Below are 15,089 nucleotides of genomic sequence, written 5' to 3' on the forward strand. Positions count from 1 at the left end.
CTGTAATCTGTTATTCTGATACTCACTATGACCTTGACTGCATCACAGTTTGGTGTAACAGGCTGGTGGGGGAGGAGTAGTTGAGCAGATTTAAGGATGTCTATTGTGTGGGACCAGAATAAATAGGACCCGATTAAATGAATTTAATTTGACACCGACTGACCATTTTTTATTCATCATCTTCATCATATCTTTCAATTTTCAATTACAGTATTAACCCCAGAATGCACCACAAGAGGTCAAAATTAGTGAGTGAATGACTTGTGAAGTTTGGCCTGTAAGTCGAGCAGAGGGGGCAGCTGTGGTGTGTGATTCTGACCCTGAAACTTTGATGATGAGATATTTGACTTTCTGTTGCTGCATTTCAATAGAAATATCATTCATGGTAACAGCTGGAGTGGCTCAGCTTTGACATTTCTCTGTCAAAAGAAATCCACTGTCACTGAAACATCTCCTGCATTCATAAGTTGTTTTCCCTTACTGTAAAAAAATACATACTTTTTTATATTTTTCTTATTATAATAATGAGTATTATGATTATTATTATCTATAGTAGTAATACTAGAAATACTGTAGCGGTAGCAATAGTAGCATTAGTATTATTACTTTCTGCATAATTACATGTACAGTTCACCACCCAGCTTCAAGCATCATCTGTTCTCATCAATGTGAAGTCATGTGAAAGTAAAGTTTGTGTTAGTCGTCTGTCTCAACCATTAAAGCACTCGCACAGTTCAGCTGATAAAAATATGAAAATAAAGCCCATCAGTTGATGGAACAACAAAAACCGGCTGCTTAAGGACACTTGATTTTTTCTATACTTTCTTTTAAAAACTAGCAGTGCACAGTATTCCTGTTATTCCTGTTAACCTGGGCTTTTACTTTTAGAGTTTTTGCCATCATGATGATTGTTCTGTTTTTATGCAAGATGTCAAAACTCCTGATAAAAGCCAAAGTGCTCTTGAAAAGAGAGTCAAACTGGAGCAACCACAAAACCATATAAAACATGAAAACACACGATGACTAAGCCTGAAAAACATCCAACTTTCCAATTATATAAATTACACAGAATCAAAAACCGAACATTAAAACTGTCAGAAAGCTGCCTGGAGGCTGCAGTGGTGTTGAACTGTGCTGAAATATGTTGTAAGATGTTCTTGATTTCTGAAACAGCTTTAACACAGAGTGTCTACACCGCTTTAGAAGAACCTCAGTGAAGATGTAGTAACAGAAGACCGACATAATATGGTGGTTTAGACCCACACACCATATTTCTAACGTGAAGCTGAACAGAAATGTTCCAGTAAAGGAAAGAAGATCATGTCCCTTAAAGAGAGACACTGAGGCTTTTAATTAAAATATTTTTAAAAATCTACTCTCATAAAATGACAAATTAGAGATAATTTATGATTCATTTTGCATTTAACAAAGAACTGATCGTCTCTTCATATAAGGAGACTTCTTGAATTTACTGAACTGAGCATATTTTTATGTTAAAATTATGTTTTTAATCACTTACTGGCTTTAAGTTTTATAACTATCTAAAGCACTTGAGGGTGTATTTGAGAATTGGTCCTCTCTTTGGAGTCGCTGTTGCTACAAACACCAAGCTACATCAGAAATCATACACGTTTGTCTACTGCATCAGCTCTGATAGCAGGAGGAGACCTGAATCATCCTCCAGGGATGTGAGCCACAACTGAACCTGATCCACGTCACAATAAATTACACATCTGCTCAGCCTCGTCTTCACACTGTAGCAGCCAAAGTTAAAATGTGACTCAAATGTGCCACCTTGATTTCGTCATTGTGCATTTGTGCATTTTTTTTTTTTTTTTTTGGTGAAAGCCCAGAAAGTAGGAAGGTGTCAGACGAGGAGAGGATTGTCCAGCACGGCGACCCCTGCTGCTACGCCTCCGTCCGAGTGCTCCGAGCTCTTGGTCCTCAGCAGATGGCCCACGCACTCGTTCATCACCATGTCTTTACCCTGCCTGTAAGCAAACGAGGAGAAACGACAGATTAAGAATTAAACAACAACATCAACAGTTGTGAGTTTTCATTCTGGATCTCTGTTTGGATCTCTATTAACTAATCAAAAGATCTGGCTCTTTAGTCGTTAAATGCTGCTCTGTGTTCACCAGCTAGTCTTTAACGATGAGTTGGAACAGACAGTTTATCAGAGGATCTCGCTGAAAACAGCTGTTTGCTGCTAAAAGACACTAAAATTCTCTGTAGAGCTTCAAAACCACTCAGAAACCTACGGGTGACGTCCCGGAGACTACGTCCATCTTTATTTACAGTCTATGAGCTGCAGGACCTCTGGTCGGGTCATCACTACAAGTGACTCCTTTCATACATTTGATAGCAACTCTTGTGGCTTTACAGATAAAATTTCTACATAGCTAATATGTCTGCTGTGTCTCGTAACGTCAAAGTCACTTTGGAACCATAAACACAGTCCTCCTAGCTCTGGGAACAAAGTCTGTATCAGTCAGTTCATCTTCACTAAAACACATCAATGAGCTGGTGTAAAAACACGAACACAAAAAGGAAATTTCCCACAACAAATATCTAATACTTTAGTCATCTGATGATTAGCTTCAGCTGAATATGCTTATATTATGGATTTTGTCTAATTTCCCCTCCCTGTCCTTATTGGCAGTGAGTATAATATCAAAATAAATGTAATAATCCTACTTTTATCCTTTAATAAACTTGGAATTATACAGCTCCATCTGTTTACAGCGCAGTTCTGAGATATTGATTCAAGCTGTAATGAATTAGCTAGCACTGAAAGTACAAACAGTTTTATTTAAATATCTCATCTGAAACAAATCCATGCACACAATATATTTTATAGCAGTGAATTAGAGATTACATACCTGACATATGCTCCAAACACTCCTAGTTCACTGAGGCAGTTACTGATCTGGAGAGGAGCGTCTCGCCTCAGCAGGAAGTTGTGTGCGGGGGCGGGATGGATTTTATCCATCAGAATAAAGGCCATCCTCTCTGTGCTCTCATTCATTCCCTCCAGCACCTGGCAGATCTCTGATCCATAGATGTTGTTACCTATGGAAAAAAACATTATAATGAAGTGTCAATAAACCATCAAGAAACTGACTCAATATTTATATTACAGAGTATATAGTATAATATTTACATAGAGAGTAACACTCAATGTTAAGCAATCAAGAATATTAAACAATCAAAGCACTGAGAGTGAACTTCTCTGCTTAGGGACTTTCCTTAATCGACATTCAAATGTCAGAATAAACTCAGAGTTTTGCTACAGTTGTGGTAAACTCCCGTCATCTCGACCGTTTGGTGTGAGGGGATCGTCCAAGCTTTAAAACATGTTTAATATTATCCCAAGTTTTTAGTCTTAGCTCGTACAGATAGTGACGTCCAAAACGACTTCTCCAGCACCGAACAGGAAGCAGCAGACAGTTTTTTTTAAATTGGTGACCCATGTGGTTTTAGGGTCTGCGGCATTGGGAAATCCATTTATAGAGATGCTTCTGTAATCTTACCTCCACCTTCTCGCTGAGGCTTCAGGACAAACCTGTCCGGCGCTTCCAGAGCCATTGCCACAGTTTTGTCACCTTCTGGACCCTGAAGGAACATCAGCATCATCAACAACAGGGAAATAAATGAGGAGAGGAAAAACTGACCAGGACACATTAACATTAAACCAAGTAATTCTATCTCATGAAAAAACACTTACTGTGATTTATTTATGTCTGGCTTTTAAACAACTTCACAATAAAAAAAGAAATAAAAAACAGCACTGTCAGACTCTTACCATGTCTAAAGTGTAGAGGCCGGCGAACGTCGCTCTGATCTGCTCCACTACCTGAGGCTGGTCGGGGAAGAACTTCTCCAGGACTCCAGGTCTTGCGAGCACCTGCTGGACCTTCTTGGTTCCTGCCAGGTGAGTGCTGATGTCTGGACACTTCACAGCCAGAGAGCGCTCCATGAGAAGACGAGCATCCCAAGTCTGCAATTCAAAAAAGGAAAAAACAAAACAAAAAAAAGAACATAAATCTGATTCTGGATTCAAGCCTGTCTCTGTACATCATATAAATCATATCATTTGATGTGCTTCAGTCTAAAGACAGCTCCATTTAACTGCTCACTCTTTGGGAGAAGTCATTTTCAGACACATACGAATTCAGTTAGATGTAAAGCAGGACGATAATCATTATAATATTAATAATAATAATAATAATAATAATATATATTTATATAATAATAAACAGTCATTCTTTACATGTTATAGTTTTACATGTTCTAAAGTGGGGTTCGGGTCTTCAGTCTTAACTTTCTTTGTTTGACATTCCTGACGAAGCAGAGGGGACGTTGGCCAGCAGAGCATAAAAAGTTTGTTTTTCTTTGAGGGGGGCAGGTGGCATGTGTCCGACGCCAACACCGACAGTAGAATGAAAGGGAGTAACACTCAGTCACATATTCATGGAGGATTGTAAAAGCCGCTTTTTCTTATATAATCTAATAGAGTCTAAAGAAAGGAACTGATTATTCTGTCAATTCATGTCTAATGCGACAGCAAAGGAGAAAAAGAGTTGCATCAGTCTCTCAACAGTTTCATCTGGCAGTCCTACATGCATGATCTCTAAAGAGAAATAATTTGAGACCTGTTCAGAGACGTAGTTCTGAGGCATGTAGCCGTTCCTAAAGTACACCACTGCGACCTCCAGGCCATCACTGAAAATAGAGTGACACAAAATCCACAGTAAGTCAAACAGTACACGCTGTACTGCCATGTACAGCATGTAGTTTTAATTTGTGTATAATAACATTTTATACAATTGATTACTGAACATTAAGCAGACTTACACAAACAGCCTCTTGTCCTGATCGAGGGATCCAGTTTTACACACATCGTCAAACCGTTTTCTTATTGTGGGAATGTTTCTGAAACACATGGGAGAAAAACCTTCACGTTTACTGTGGGTTCCTGAAAGTCCATTTCCAACTGAACGATGTCCAAACTTCTCAAAAATGCAAGAAGATGCCACGAAAGATAAAAGGAGCGAAATATGTGAATTGAGGCACAAACCACAAACGTAGAAAACTCATTTCAAATGGCCATGAGGCATCAGGGAAAGAGACACAGTGGCAGATGTAGATTCGTTTTCCATTAAAACTGCATTATTTTCAGATCAAATATAAGTTGGCTGAGGCTAGAGGGGAACGGTTTTGTTAACAGCTTACCTCTTCCACAGTTCATTCTCAATGTATCGCTGATCAAAGATGTTCCTCTGGCTCTCTTCCACCAAGAACATGATGACCGCCCTGTAATGACAACCATTCCTCCTTTAAGACACCTTCAACACTACATTTAGACATTGCTCTGGACATTTAGTTACTCTGGATAGTCAACAGGTCTCTCTTACAATTGTTTTAAACAGGTAAACGATGCAGAATTTCTTAATACACTGGTTTCTTAGCCAACTGAGAATCAGGCCTTGCAGTCAAAACATACTGGTGTTTATATTGACATAAACCTTAAAAGCTGAGACTTGACATTTTAAGGTAGAATTAATCATTTTATTTCAAATTGAAGAGTCTGAAGAATAAAAAAAAAAATAGTTTAACAGTTACAGTCTGGACTGCACTTAATCCCCACCTCTCTGATCCATAGAGCTCCCAGGCTTTAGCAACTGCTCCGGCCAGACCAGCGGCGGGGTTGTTGTCTAGGATGCGCTGGCTCTCCTCCAGCCGGCCGGCCACCTTAAGGATGTGTCTGTCGAGCAACATGAAGGACACTTGGTGGCAATCTCTGTCAGACATTTCTTCATCTATCTATTCAAAGCAACAACACTAAGTCATTTCCCTAGACAGTTTGTGAGAGAGACAATGTGGTTTTGTTGCGTTTCTGTTTCATTTTCAAAACAAGAAACGGTTGACAGTCGTCGAAATCTGACCACCTGCTCAGTCCTAGAAGACAATCTATGTTGCATGTGAAATACTGATCACCAAAATATTTTCTATGACAGCTATAAAACGCTAAGAGAGACAAGGTAATGACCGACTCACCGGTGTACATCTGGCGTGCGAGATGAAAGACCCCCAAAACTAGCAGCAAAGGTATTGATCTCTATCTGCTTTAGGGACGACGTCCTGTCCTCTCTCTGGTCCAGCATGTAGTCAGACCGGTTGAGGCCCAACACGATAGACTGAAGGAAAGGGGCAAAGACACAACTCTCAGACTAGATCAGTAAAACGTAATGATTCATAATCATTTGGCCCAAGATATTGTGTGGAGGTGAAACAATAGGTTGATTAATTGATTAGTCAATGGACAGAAACACAACTTTACAATTTTTCTAAACAACTGTATGTATTACTTTTCAATGAGATGAAATGTAGTAATATTTCCAGTGCTATATGAACAAAGTGTGGAATCCCTGTTGAAAATAGGATTATTAATAATTAAATGTGCAGTGATAATAACATTATAACATGACATAACATCATTTTTATTTTCAGATCATTCAGATTATTGTAGAAACCAAAGTTCGTTACTTCTGGAGGCTTTGTTATTTTTTGATTCAACCACAAGATGGCAGCATACTGAGAAATGCAAAGGTGACACAGATGGGATTTTATTAATATAATGCCAGAGTGAGCAGGGCTCAGTAGTTTCCACCACTGCAGCCTGAGAGCAGCGAGCTGTACCTGAGACCTTCCTTCTTTCAGGATCTGTTCATGGATCCTGAACAACCTCGCAGTGAAATCATCCACTGCAATGGTGCTGCAAAACAAAGAACGTCATTCTGTTAAAATCCCGACAACTACTTATTTAAAACATCACATTGTTCTTCTTTTATGTTAATAGAAGTTATCTTTAGGAGTTTTGTATTGCCAAACTGCTGAGAAGGGCCATCATTATGACATTATAGCTCATATATTACCTGGCAAGAGCGTCTCGCAGAAAGTCTGTATCCCGGCTGATCTGGTCCACCAGTGTGTTGTAGTAAGTTTGCACAGCCAGAGCCTGGAGGAACACATCTTTAGGCACGGGCGTGGGAAAGAGTGTGAATGGGGCGTAAGTCACCAACTGAAAAACAAGAAAACAAGTTTCTTACAAATGTGAGAAAAATTAAAAATACATTGGGATATAAAATATTAACCATTTGTGTGCAATTTTGTCATAATTGCTGTGTGAAGTCTTGAGTAATAGCTAAAAAGTGACCTTGACCTTTGACCTTTGACCACCAAAATCTAATCAATTCATCCTTGAATCCAAGTGAATGTTTGTGGCAAATTTGAAGAAGTTCTGTCAAGGCGTTACTGAGATATCGTGTCCACGAGAACTGGACACACGTACGGGCAGACGGACAGACAACCTGAAAACAACATGCCTCCGGCTCTGGCTGTCGCCAGCCATGAGCCATAAAAACACAAGCGCAGCACATGGCATGTGGGGAATGAACATAAAGCATTTGGACTAAAAATCCCAGTAATTGCAAACACAGGCTTAACAAAAACCTTTCCCAAATCCAGAGCCCTAAAGCAGAACGAATTCCTAACATGACTTCAAATTGAACACGCCCACTTTACCAGCGCTCTGGTTTTGAGCCATGGAGTCTCTTACTGGGTAGGGCTCACTTTGTCACAACACACAAATGCACATTCATCAAGTTAAGTTTTTTTATTTTTTTTATTCAAATTCAAATTCTGACAAAGCAAAGCAACTTCTTTTATTGAACATGCAATTATCAAACATGAGTGGGTTCAACAACTCAACTCACAGTGTGTTTTCAGTTCTTTTGTCCCATTCTCAACTAATTGGCCAGTGTAAGTTGCATGAGCCTTTCTCAGACACTGAATGTGTGACATTGCTGGTTTCATCTGTCTGTTACAGTGATGGCTTTTTGTCATTCAGACATCTCTTCAGAAATGTTGTATTAAAAGCCACAACGTTTCAAAGTATTTTGCCCTTGAATCTTTAATTAGCGCTGAAGCCATTGTGAGCTCACTGCCACTGCTTCTCAAAATTAATTCACAAATTCCTTTTTGAGAGACAGAACTCTGCTGCCTGTGCTATAATGTCAAACAGTGCACTAACACAGAATGACAAGACAAGCAAGCACTGTAAGCACATGCAGTTGCATGAATACTAATGTAAAATGTAAAAGGAGTGCAGGTCTGATAAGTATTATGGTTGTATGAGGATTTTATCTCCTACACTGTGAGGAAAGAATATATAACACTCTTAATGTCTTTTATCAAAACCATATAAAGAAGATTGTTCTGTCCCTCCTTGATTTGATACTTTTCTATTCCTCTAAACACACAGGCTTGGTCACACCTGGCATTAACATGTCTCGTGTGATCCAATCACAAGTGGTCAGCTCTTAAGTGCAGTTGTGAACACATCAAAGACACATAGAGGACGCATTTGAGATCCGATCACTCAGACCACATTCGGCTTCATAACGAACAGAAATGGACAACCTTATTTCAGTGTAGAGCTGTGCGCAGTGCAACGATACGTTCAACCTCTCCATGCCCGTCTCTCTCTCCCTCTCTCCCTCTCTCCATCACACACACATACACAGAAACACATTGACAACAGACCAGTCTGTCGGATTGGTTAAAAACCAACAATGCATACCGATTTATTTGCATGTAAAGTGGGGAAGTGAGAAGACGCATACAGACGTGCATTTTTCAGCTAGGTGTGAACCACTTGTGATCGGATCACTGAAGACGCATGCTGATGCTAGGTCTGAACAGGGCCATTCAGATCTAATCACTTGGAGGCGGTCTTTTAGCAGTGTGAATGCAAATGTACCCTGGGCCACGTTAAACCTAATTTCACTGTAGATCTGTGCAGGGTGTATTCAGCCCCTGTGAGCCCCCCCGCCCCCTTTCTTTTACAAACACATTGACAACAGACCCATCTATCATAATACAGCCAGACTGTCTAAAAACAACAACACATTTGTCTTTGTTTGCAAACATAAATGATGTAAGTGCTTATTTGCATATGGAGCAGGGAAGTGATCTGACCACATGTAGCAACTCAAAATGCACGTGGAGACGCATTGTAATGCCAGGTGTGAACTGACGTACTTAGACCTGTCCAGTTGTGATTGGATCACATGTTAATGCAAAATATGAACAGGGCCACAGTTGCCCCTTTTATAAACATATAAGTATCTTGAGATTGGAAACATCATCTTATTCCAAACTGTCTGAAAGTGTCATATGCCGTATATTCTGTTATACACCATTCAATTAAATCACACAATAAACCACATGAAATTGTAAGAAGTGACCCACTAGCAGGTTAGTGGGATTTAACAGCAAGTATTCTGTCGAATATGAGGGACAATTAAAAAGCATGCATTTGTAAGATGCATTAAATTATGCAAAGAAGGTCTCTGAATTGGCAGAACATGTTAATGCCAGGCAATGCTACTTTAATATTACGCTGTGTATAACATCATATCCGGTGCAGGTCGATTAAAAATACCTGTTTCCATCTCTCACCTCCGATGCGTTGGGAGTCTCTTCGATCCTCATTAGGACACCCTGCAGAAGCGCTGAATCTTTTGCCACATCCGCCAGGTCTTTGATCAGTGAAGTATTCATCATCACCTCGTCTGGTATCCCCTGGGCCATTCTGATTCACCTGAGATATGAAGAACAGTGCAGAGGTCCAAGACAACAACATCACCAAGTCATATAAAATAAAAAGCAAATAAGAGGATTTTCCTTTAAATCGCTGTTTCCACTAATGTTGTAAACAGTCAATTTCGGATTCATCTGTATTTGGGTTACAGAATCAGTCAGTAAATTATCCTGTACTCACTCATGAAAACCTTAAGGGTCAATACTACAACTATCCTATAGCTGACACTAATACTAATGACAGAATTATAATAACAACAAGGCAAATATTAGGAATAGGTTATTAGTCATATAACAAAATAATAGTTGTTGGTGTTGAGCAGCCTGCACAGTACAGGAGTCGCTGCATACATCAGACACAGCATACATTAAAAGCTGTACATATGCATTCATTGTAATATTGACAAATAAATAAAAGATGCCACAGAATTACACACTAGTAAGTTTAAAAAAAATAACATTAAACTTGGCAGGAATTTGCTTCCTGTGTAACATTTGTTAGAGGCCCATGTATATTACCGAAACAACGCTTCAGCTTAATTTACCTGTGGCTGCCTTGGTTTTAACCAGGTGCAGACGCTCAACTCCGTCGGCTAACAGGCAGTGGCTGGTGGATAGCTAATAGTTAGTTAGCTAGCTATCCTTAAGCTAGCAGGTCTTCACAATCAGTGTTTTCTGTCCTGCAGGAAAGGACTCACAGGTCACTTCTGTAAATTTACTTCTCTTCTCCAGAAAAGACGTCGCAGAAATGTCAATACAGCCACCTGTGAGGTACCAACAAGCCGGAGGTGGTGTAGTACTGCACATAGACATACTATATTGCATCCACAGGATTTACTAGCTAGCAACCGCTGATTGGTCGGTCCGTTTCCTGCTATTGGCTACGTAAAGCCGCTTCCTTTGTTTAGCCAATCAGTGCTCAGTACGTCACCAGAAAGCTTTCGGTCAGCTCCGGCGGTGAGTGAACACGGTTCAACATGCTGAACATGCTGAGCAAGGTATGAGACAGCAGTTTGTGAAACCACGTTACCTCCGAAAAGGTATTTCTGTGACAGGTAATGTGTGAGGATCACGTTTGTATGGTTCATCGATATATTAGTAATGGTGTTGTTTTTCATTTAACTGTGGAAATCTCTGCACACACAAACTGCACACAGACAATAGTGGTAGAAATAGTATAAAAAGGGTAAATAAAACATTAAAACATGATAAATAAATATAAATAAGATAAAGGTTCAGCAGTTCAAACTATTTACATATTAAGAGTATTTAAGGCTTTGTGGTTGGTAGGTTCTGAATGGCATGAATGCATTGCTACATTTTGTTTAAGAATTTTTTTACGAGGTTGTTATTCATAAAATGTACTTTTGTCAATGTAAAGTTTTGCTATAATATAATTCTGTGTTTGTTCTGAACTGCAGACATCAGAAAAACCAAATAACACATGTTGATATAGTAATTAAAATGAGCATAAATATAACAATGAATATATTTTTCCAAAAATCTTTCCAAAAACAACAGTATAAAGTTAACAAAACAAGGGTAGAGGTGTTGCAGCACATAAGGAGCATAGACAGCCGTGATGGAAACTTTTAAAATGTTTAATTTTGAGATAAACCTTCTGCAGTAATTGATTAAATATGAAATGGTGACAATGTCTTCCTGAAAGAAGGATCTGATCCTTCTGTTCTAGGTCGATGGACTGGATAAAAAAAAAATTAAAAAAAACAATTTCCTATGGTGTCATTAAAAGACAAATAACAAGAAAACAGAGACAGTTCACTGTTACCCATAAATAACATCATCACAGATTTAGGAATGGTATACTATCATACAAAATTCCTTTGTGATGACAGGGATCCATAAAAAAACTAAATAAGGTCTGAATAAGACATTAGGGGACCTTCTAGATTAAATGACAAAAAATATTACTGTCAAACCTATTTGGGAAAAATATAAAAAAAATTTAATTGTGGTCACGCAGATACTGAGAAACATCTTACATGCCACCAGCTGTTTTATAGTATGAAAACAAAATAAGAATAAGGAGAAAGAGAAAGGAAAGAGAAGAAATTAATTGAAATATAATATCAATATGCAAAAGACACTAAAGCAAATTAACAGAGCAGGGATTCTCGAATTGTCAGCGTACTCCACACCAGCAGAGGGAGCTGAAGCTTTTTTGATACAGGTCACAAAGCTCTTCCTTTAACCTTCCCGGTTCTGCACAGCCTTCTGTGAGGTTTTCTGCATACAAGTCCACAGGCCTTCGAGCTGATCAGCAGATTTCAGTCTGCTCTGTTGATTCAGCATGTGAGGGAGGGGGAGAGATAAACAAGGGAGAGCAAATGTATTTGGATGATGACACATGGGGGGGGGGGGTAGCCATCAGGAAGCACTGAACTGTGAATGTGTAATTTTGCCCTGTGTCTGTGTGCATGCTTGTAGATGGCGAGTGGACAGTTGTCGAGGGCGGAGGCGTTGGCGTGCTCAGGCTGTCGGCATGCGTGCCACGTGATGCTCTACGCTGACACAAAAAGTCAGCTGTTTGGAAAAATTCCCATCAGACATATAATACTGGTGAGGAAGAGCAGTGTGTGTGTGTGTGTGTGTGTGTGTGTGTGTGTGTGTGTGTGTTGTAGGAGTGGTGTATGGATGGAATTGGTTGGGTCCTTGCACAACCATACATGCACAAGTGCACAAGTCATGCACACCTTTTGCTTTTAATGTTTCTGCCTGTTTGCATTAAAATGCACTCCTGTGTGTGTGTTCAAGCATCTCTGCCTCTGTGTGTGTACGTGTTTGTCGGTGTTTGTGTACGTGGATGCATCAGTGTGTGAGTGTATAACAGCCTCTGTCATTTCCCACAGATGCAGATGCGCTTTGACGGTCTGCTGGGTTTCCCTGGCGGGTGAGTCTTTGTTTTGGGCTTTTATGTGCACAGGTTTGTTCAGCTCAGGTCTGTAAGTCTGTCTTTTCCTTCACAGATGATCCCGTTGAAAGATTTAAACGTTTACGGCACAGAACAAACATTCACACTTTGTCACTAGAATACTCATACCGCACACATGAACAGTGAAAGATAAGAAAAAAGGCTTGACAGCTTCCTCTGTAAGGTGCCTTATCTTGCCTTTAAAAACCCATTTAAAAAAAAAAAAACTGTGATTGCCAGGCACAGACTTATTAATTAGTACTTAATCTTAATATGAATCACTTGTGTCTTCGCATCTGTGAGTTACAGTAGTCGCTGCCAGAATTTCTGGGCCATCACTCGCCAACACAGTGAAATTATATAATGAGACAAGAGAGTCTGAAAAATGATGATGACATATGCAAAATAGATAAAATCTACAAATGAAGCTGGAACAATGGTCAGAACAACAGTGTGTACTAATTTAATACAATATACAAATTGTCTACATTATGTTCCATATACTGTATTACTGTCTTTATATAGATTCATGGTCCCCAGAGGATGAATGCCACTGACTTTGGTGATCCCCTGACCTTTCCCTTTAGTGCCACCATTGACAGTTTTGTTTTTACTGAGCTATCTCAGCAACTATTGGATGGATTCACTTGTAATTTGGTACACACTCTCTGAGCTGGAACAATGGTCAGAACAACAGTGTGTACTAATTTAATACAATATACAAATTGTCTACATTATGTTCCATATACTGTATTACTGTCTTTATATAGATTCATGGTCCCCAGAGGATGAATGCCACTGTACTCTGTTTGTAAATATTAGCCTAGTAACAAGCTAAATAAAGATGGTGAACGTGGTAACAATTATACAACATCAGCCTGTTAGCATTGTGACTTAGCATGTTGGCATGCTGACGTTAGTATTTGGCGCAAACACTTCTTTGCCTTACTACAGCCTGGCAGAGCTGCTAGCATGACGGTAAACTCTTTGTTACTCCCTTATATATTTTTTCTTCTTATTATCTTTTTACCTTTTTATCTTTTTCTTCTGTGACCCACAAAAGTGAATTGATTCCAAGTTTGAGATAGTACAAGATCAAAAACGAACAGTGAAGCAATTACACGTTAGTCTGTCGTCAACTTCAGCATGTTAGTATTGTCATTATGAGGATGTTAGCCAACTGGTGTTAGCATGTAGCTAAAAGCACTGCGATGCTAAGGTAAAGTTTCACAGAGCTGCTAGCATGGCTGTAGACAGTATTTTTAGAGTGAACACACGGCATACTCAAACCCACACTTAACAACATGTTTGCTTAACAGCCTTAAACAATTACTTCAGGTGGAAAAGTGAAAAATTCAAAGAATGACTGCGGGGCTATGCCATAAGGTGATTTTGTTATTTTGTCATATTCGTGGGCTCAACTCAGAGTAAAGTTGTATTTCACTGATGGAAATTTTTTCTCATTTCTAATACGACTGAAGACTTTTTGTTTTTATGTGATTTGACTTGGTATGTAACCATCATTTCAGACACCTTTCATTTTTAAAAGTCTGTCTCTGCCGTCCAGTTAATTATGAGTGCAATTGTTATAAATAAAACCTCACTGCTCACTCTGCACTAATCACCTGATACTGAGTGATCTACACCCTGAAATTAGCAGAAAGTAATAATTAAAAAAACAGCTTTCTCAGGATTGAGATCAGGACCAATTCAGGCGTTTTGATTAAATATTGACTATAAATCCATTAAAAAAAATCAATAAATTAATAAAAATAGTTCACAACACATGGTCAGGACATCCATAATTGAAAGTTTCATATAATACCTGCACCTCAGTACAGAAATGGCAGGCGTGGTCTGGGCTGTGTCAAAGACTCTTCTGCTCAGATAAGCTGAATACAGTCAATAAAAAAAAAAAAAAGATTTAATAATATGAATTAAGTATAAGAATATTTATAAAATGTTGCAATGAGAAGCTCAATCCCCTAGAGGGCGCCAGTGGACTTGATGAATAAAACAACTCGCCCACGGCACCAAAATACACCAGAAATGGCCCGAACAATTTTTTCTTCACACACAAAATCCAGTGACTTGTGACTTTCTTGTGATTTTCTTTTGACTTGAGGCAGCAGCAACTCAGCAAACAAGTTTTGGGCTTGGAAATTCAATCAGCTTTTCAACCAGCTTGATTTATTTACTTCTGCACTGAGGAGTCTCAGGGGAACAGTACAGCTTACATTGTTTATCTACTTTCAAATCTGATCCTGACCTTTGACCTCCCACACCTCCCTCCCCACACCGCAGGCTTGTTAACCCAGCGGAGGAGACCCTGGAGGCGGGCCTTAGCAGGGAATTGTCGGAGGAGCTGGGCGTGGCTCTTCCTATGTCGGTGGAAGATCATGTGGTCTCCTGCCATGCCCCTGCTTCATCTCCCTCCTCCTCCCGTCTTATCACTCACTTCTATGTGAAGAAGATGGAGGAGGAGCAGATC

The 15,089-nt window shown here is 39.4% G+C and overlaps 2 protein-coding genes across 2 annotated transcripts in view; one reads left to right on the top strand and one right to left on the bottom strand.

Annotated features, from left to right (window-relative positions):
* Positions 1-142: 142 nt before the first annotated feature.
* Positions 143-10,516, bottom strand: gss (glutathione synthetase). Its single transcript, XM_023403710.2, has 13 exons — positions 10,212-10,516; positions 9,526-9,667; positions 6,939-7,084; positions 6,703-6,778; positions 6,061-6,200; positions 5,651-5,767; positions 5,236-5,316; positions 4,858-4,935; positions 4,656-4,725; positions 3,806-4,000; positions 3,534-3,615; positions 2,883-3,072; positions 143-1,991 (listed from the first exon to the last, which is right to left on the bottom strand). Exons 2-13 carry the CDS (start codon positions 9,655-9,657, stop codon positions 1,868-1,870), a joined length of 1,431 nt encoding a protein of 476 aa, XP_023259478.1. The 5' UTR covers positions 9,658-9,667; positions 10,212-10,516; the 3' UTR covers positions 143-1,867.
* Positions 10,517-10,582: 66 nt separating this feature from the next.
* The window catches only part of LOC111653212 (U8 snoRNA-decapping enzyme), a 5,239-nt gene continuing 732 nt past the window's right edge, over positions 10,583-15,089 (top strand). Inside the window, exons 1-4 of the mRNA XM_087173326.1 lie at positions 10,583-10,664; positions 12,115-12,246; positions 12,537-12,577; positions 14,903-15,089. The exon at positions 14,903-15,089 is cut by the window's right edge and continues 10 nt beyond it. Of these exons, the coding sequence (XP_087029452.1) occupies positions 10,644-10,664; positions 12,115-12,246; positions 12,537-12,577; positions 14,903-15,089 (381 nt within the window). The 5' untranslated portion in view covers positions 10,583-10,643. The remainder of the gene's footprint in view (positions 10,665-12,114; positions 12,247-12,536; positions 12,578-14,902) is intronic.

This window comes from Seriola lalandi, unplaced genomic scaffold (assembly GCF_002814215.2).
Source record: "Seriola lalandi dorsalis isolate HSWRI2012SDOR001 ecotype SW California unplaced genomic scaffold, Sedor1 jcf7180002054178, whole genome shotgun sequence".
Taxonomy (NCBI): domain Eukaryota; kingdom Metazoa; phylum Chordata; class Actinopteri; order Carangiformes; family Carangidae; genus Seriola; species Seriola lalandi.

Bases quoted from the DNA above. Each gene is read 5' to 3' on its own strand.
- gss (XM_023403710.2), bottom strand. From the start codon at position 9,657: ATGGCCCAGGGGATACCAGACGAGGTGATGATGAATACTTCACTGATC. The intron at 4,726-4,857 runs GTAAGTCTGCTT...CTCTATTTTCAG, and splicing joins CAGGACAAGAGGCTGTTTGT to TGATGGCCTGGAGGTCGCAG. The intron at 4,001-4,655 runs GTCTCAAATTAT...TTTGAATTGCAG, and splicing joins AGAACTACGTCTCTGAACAG to ACTTGGGATGCTCGTCTTCT.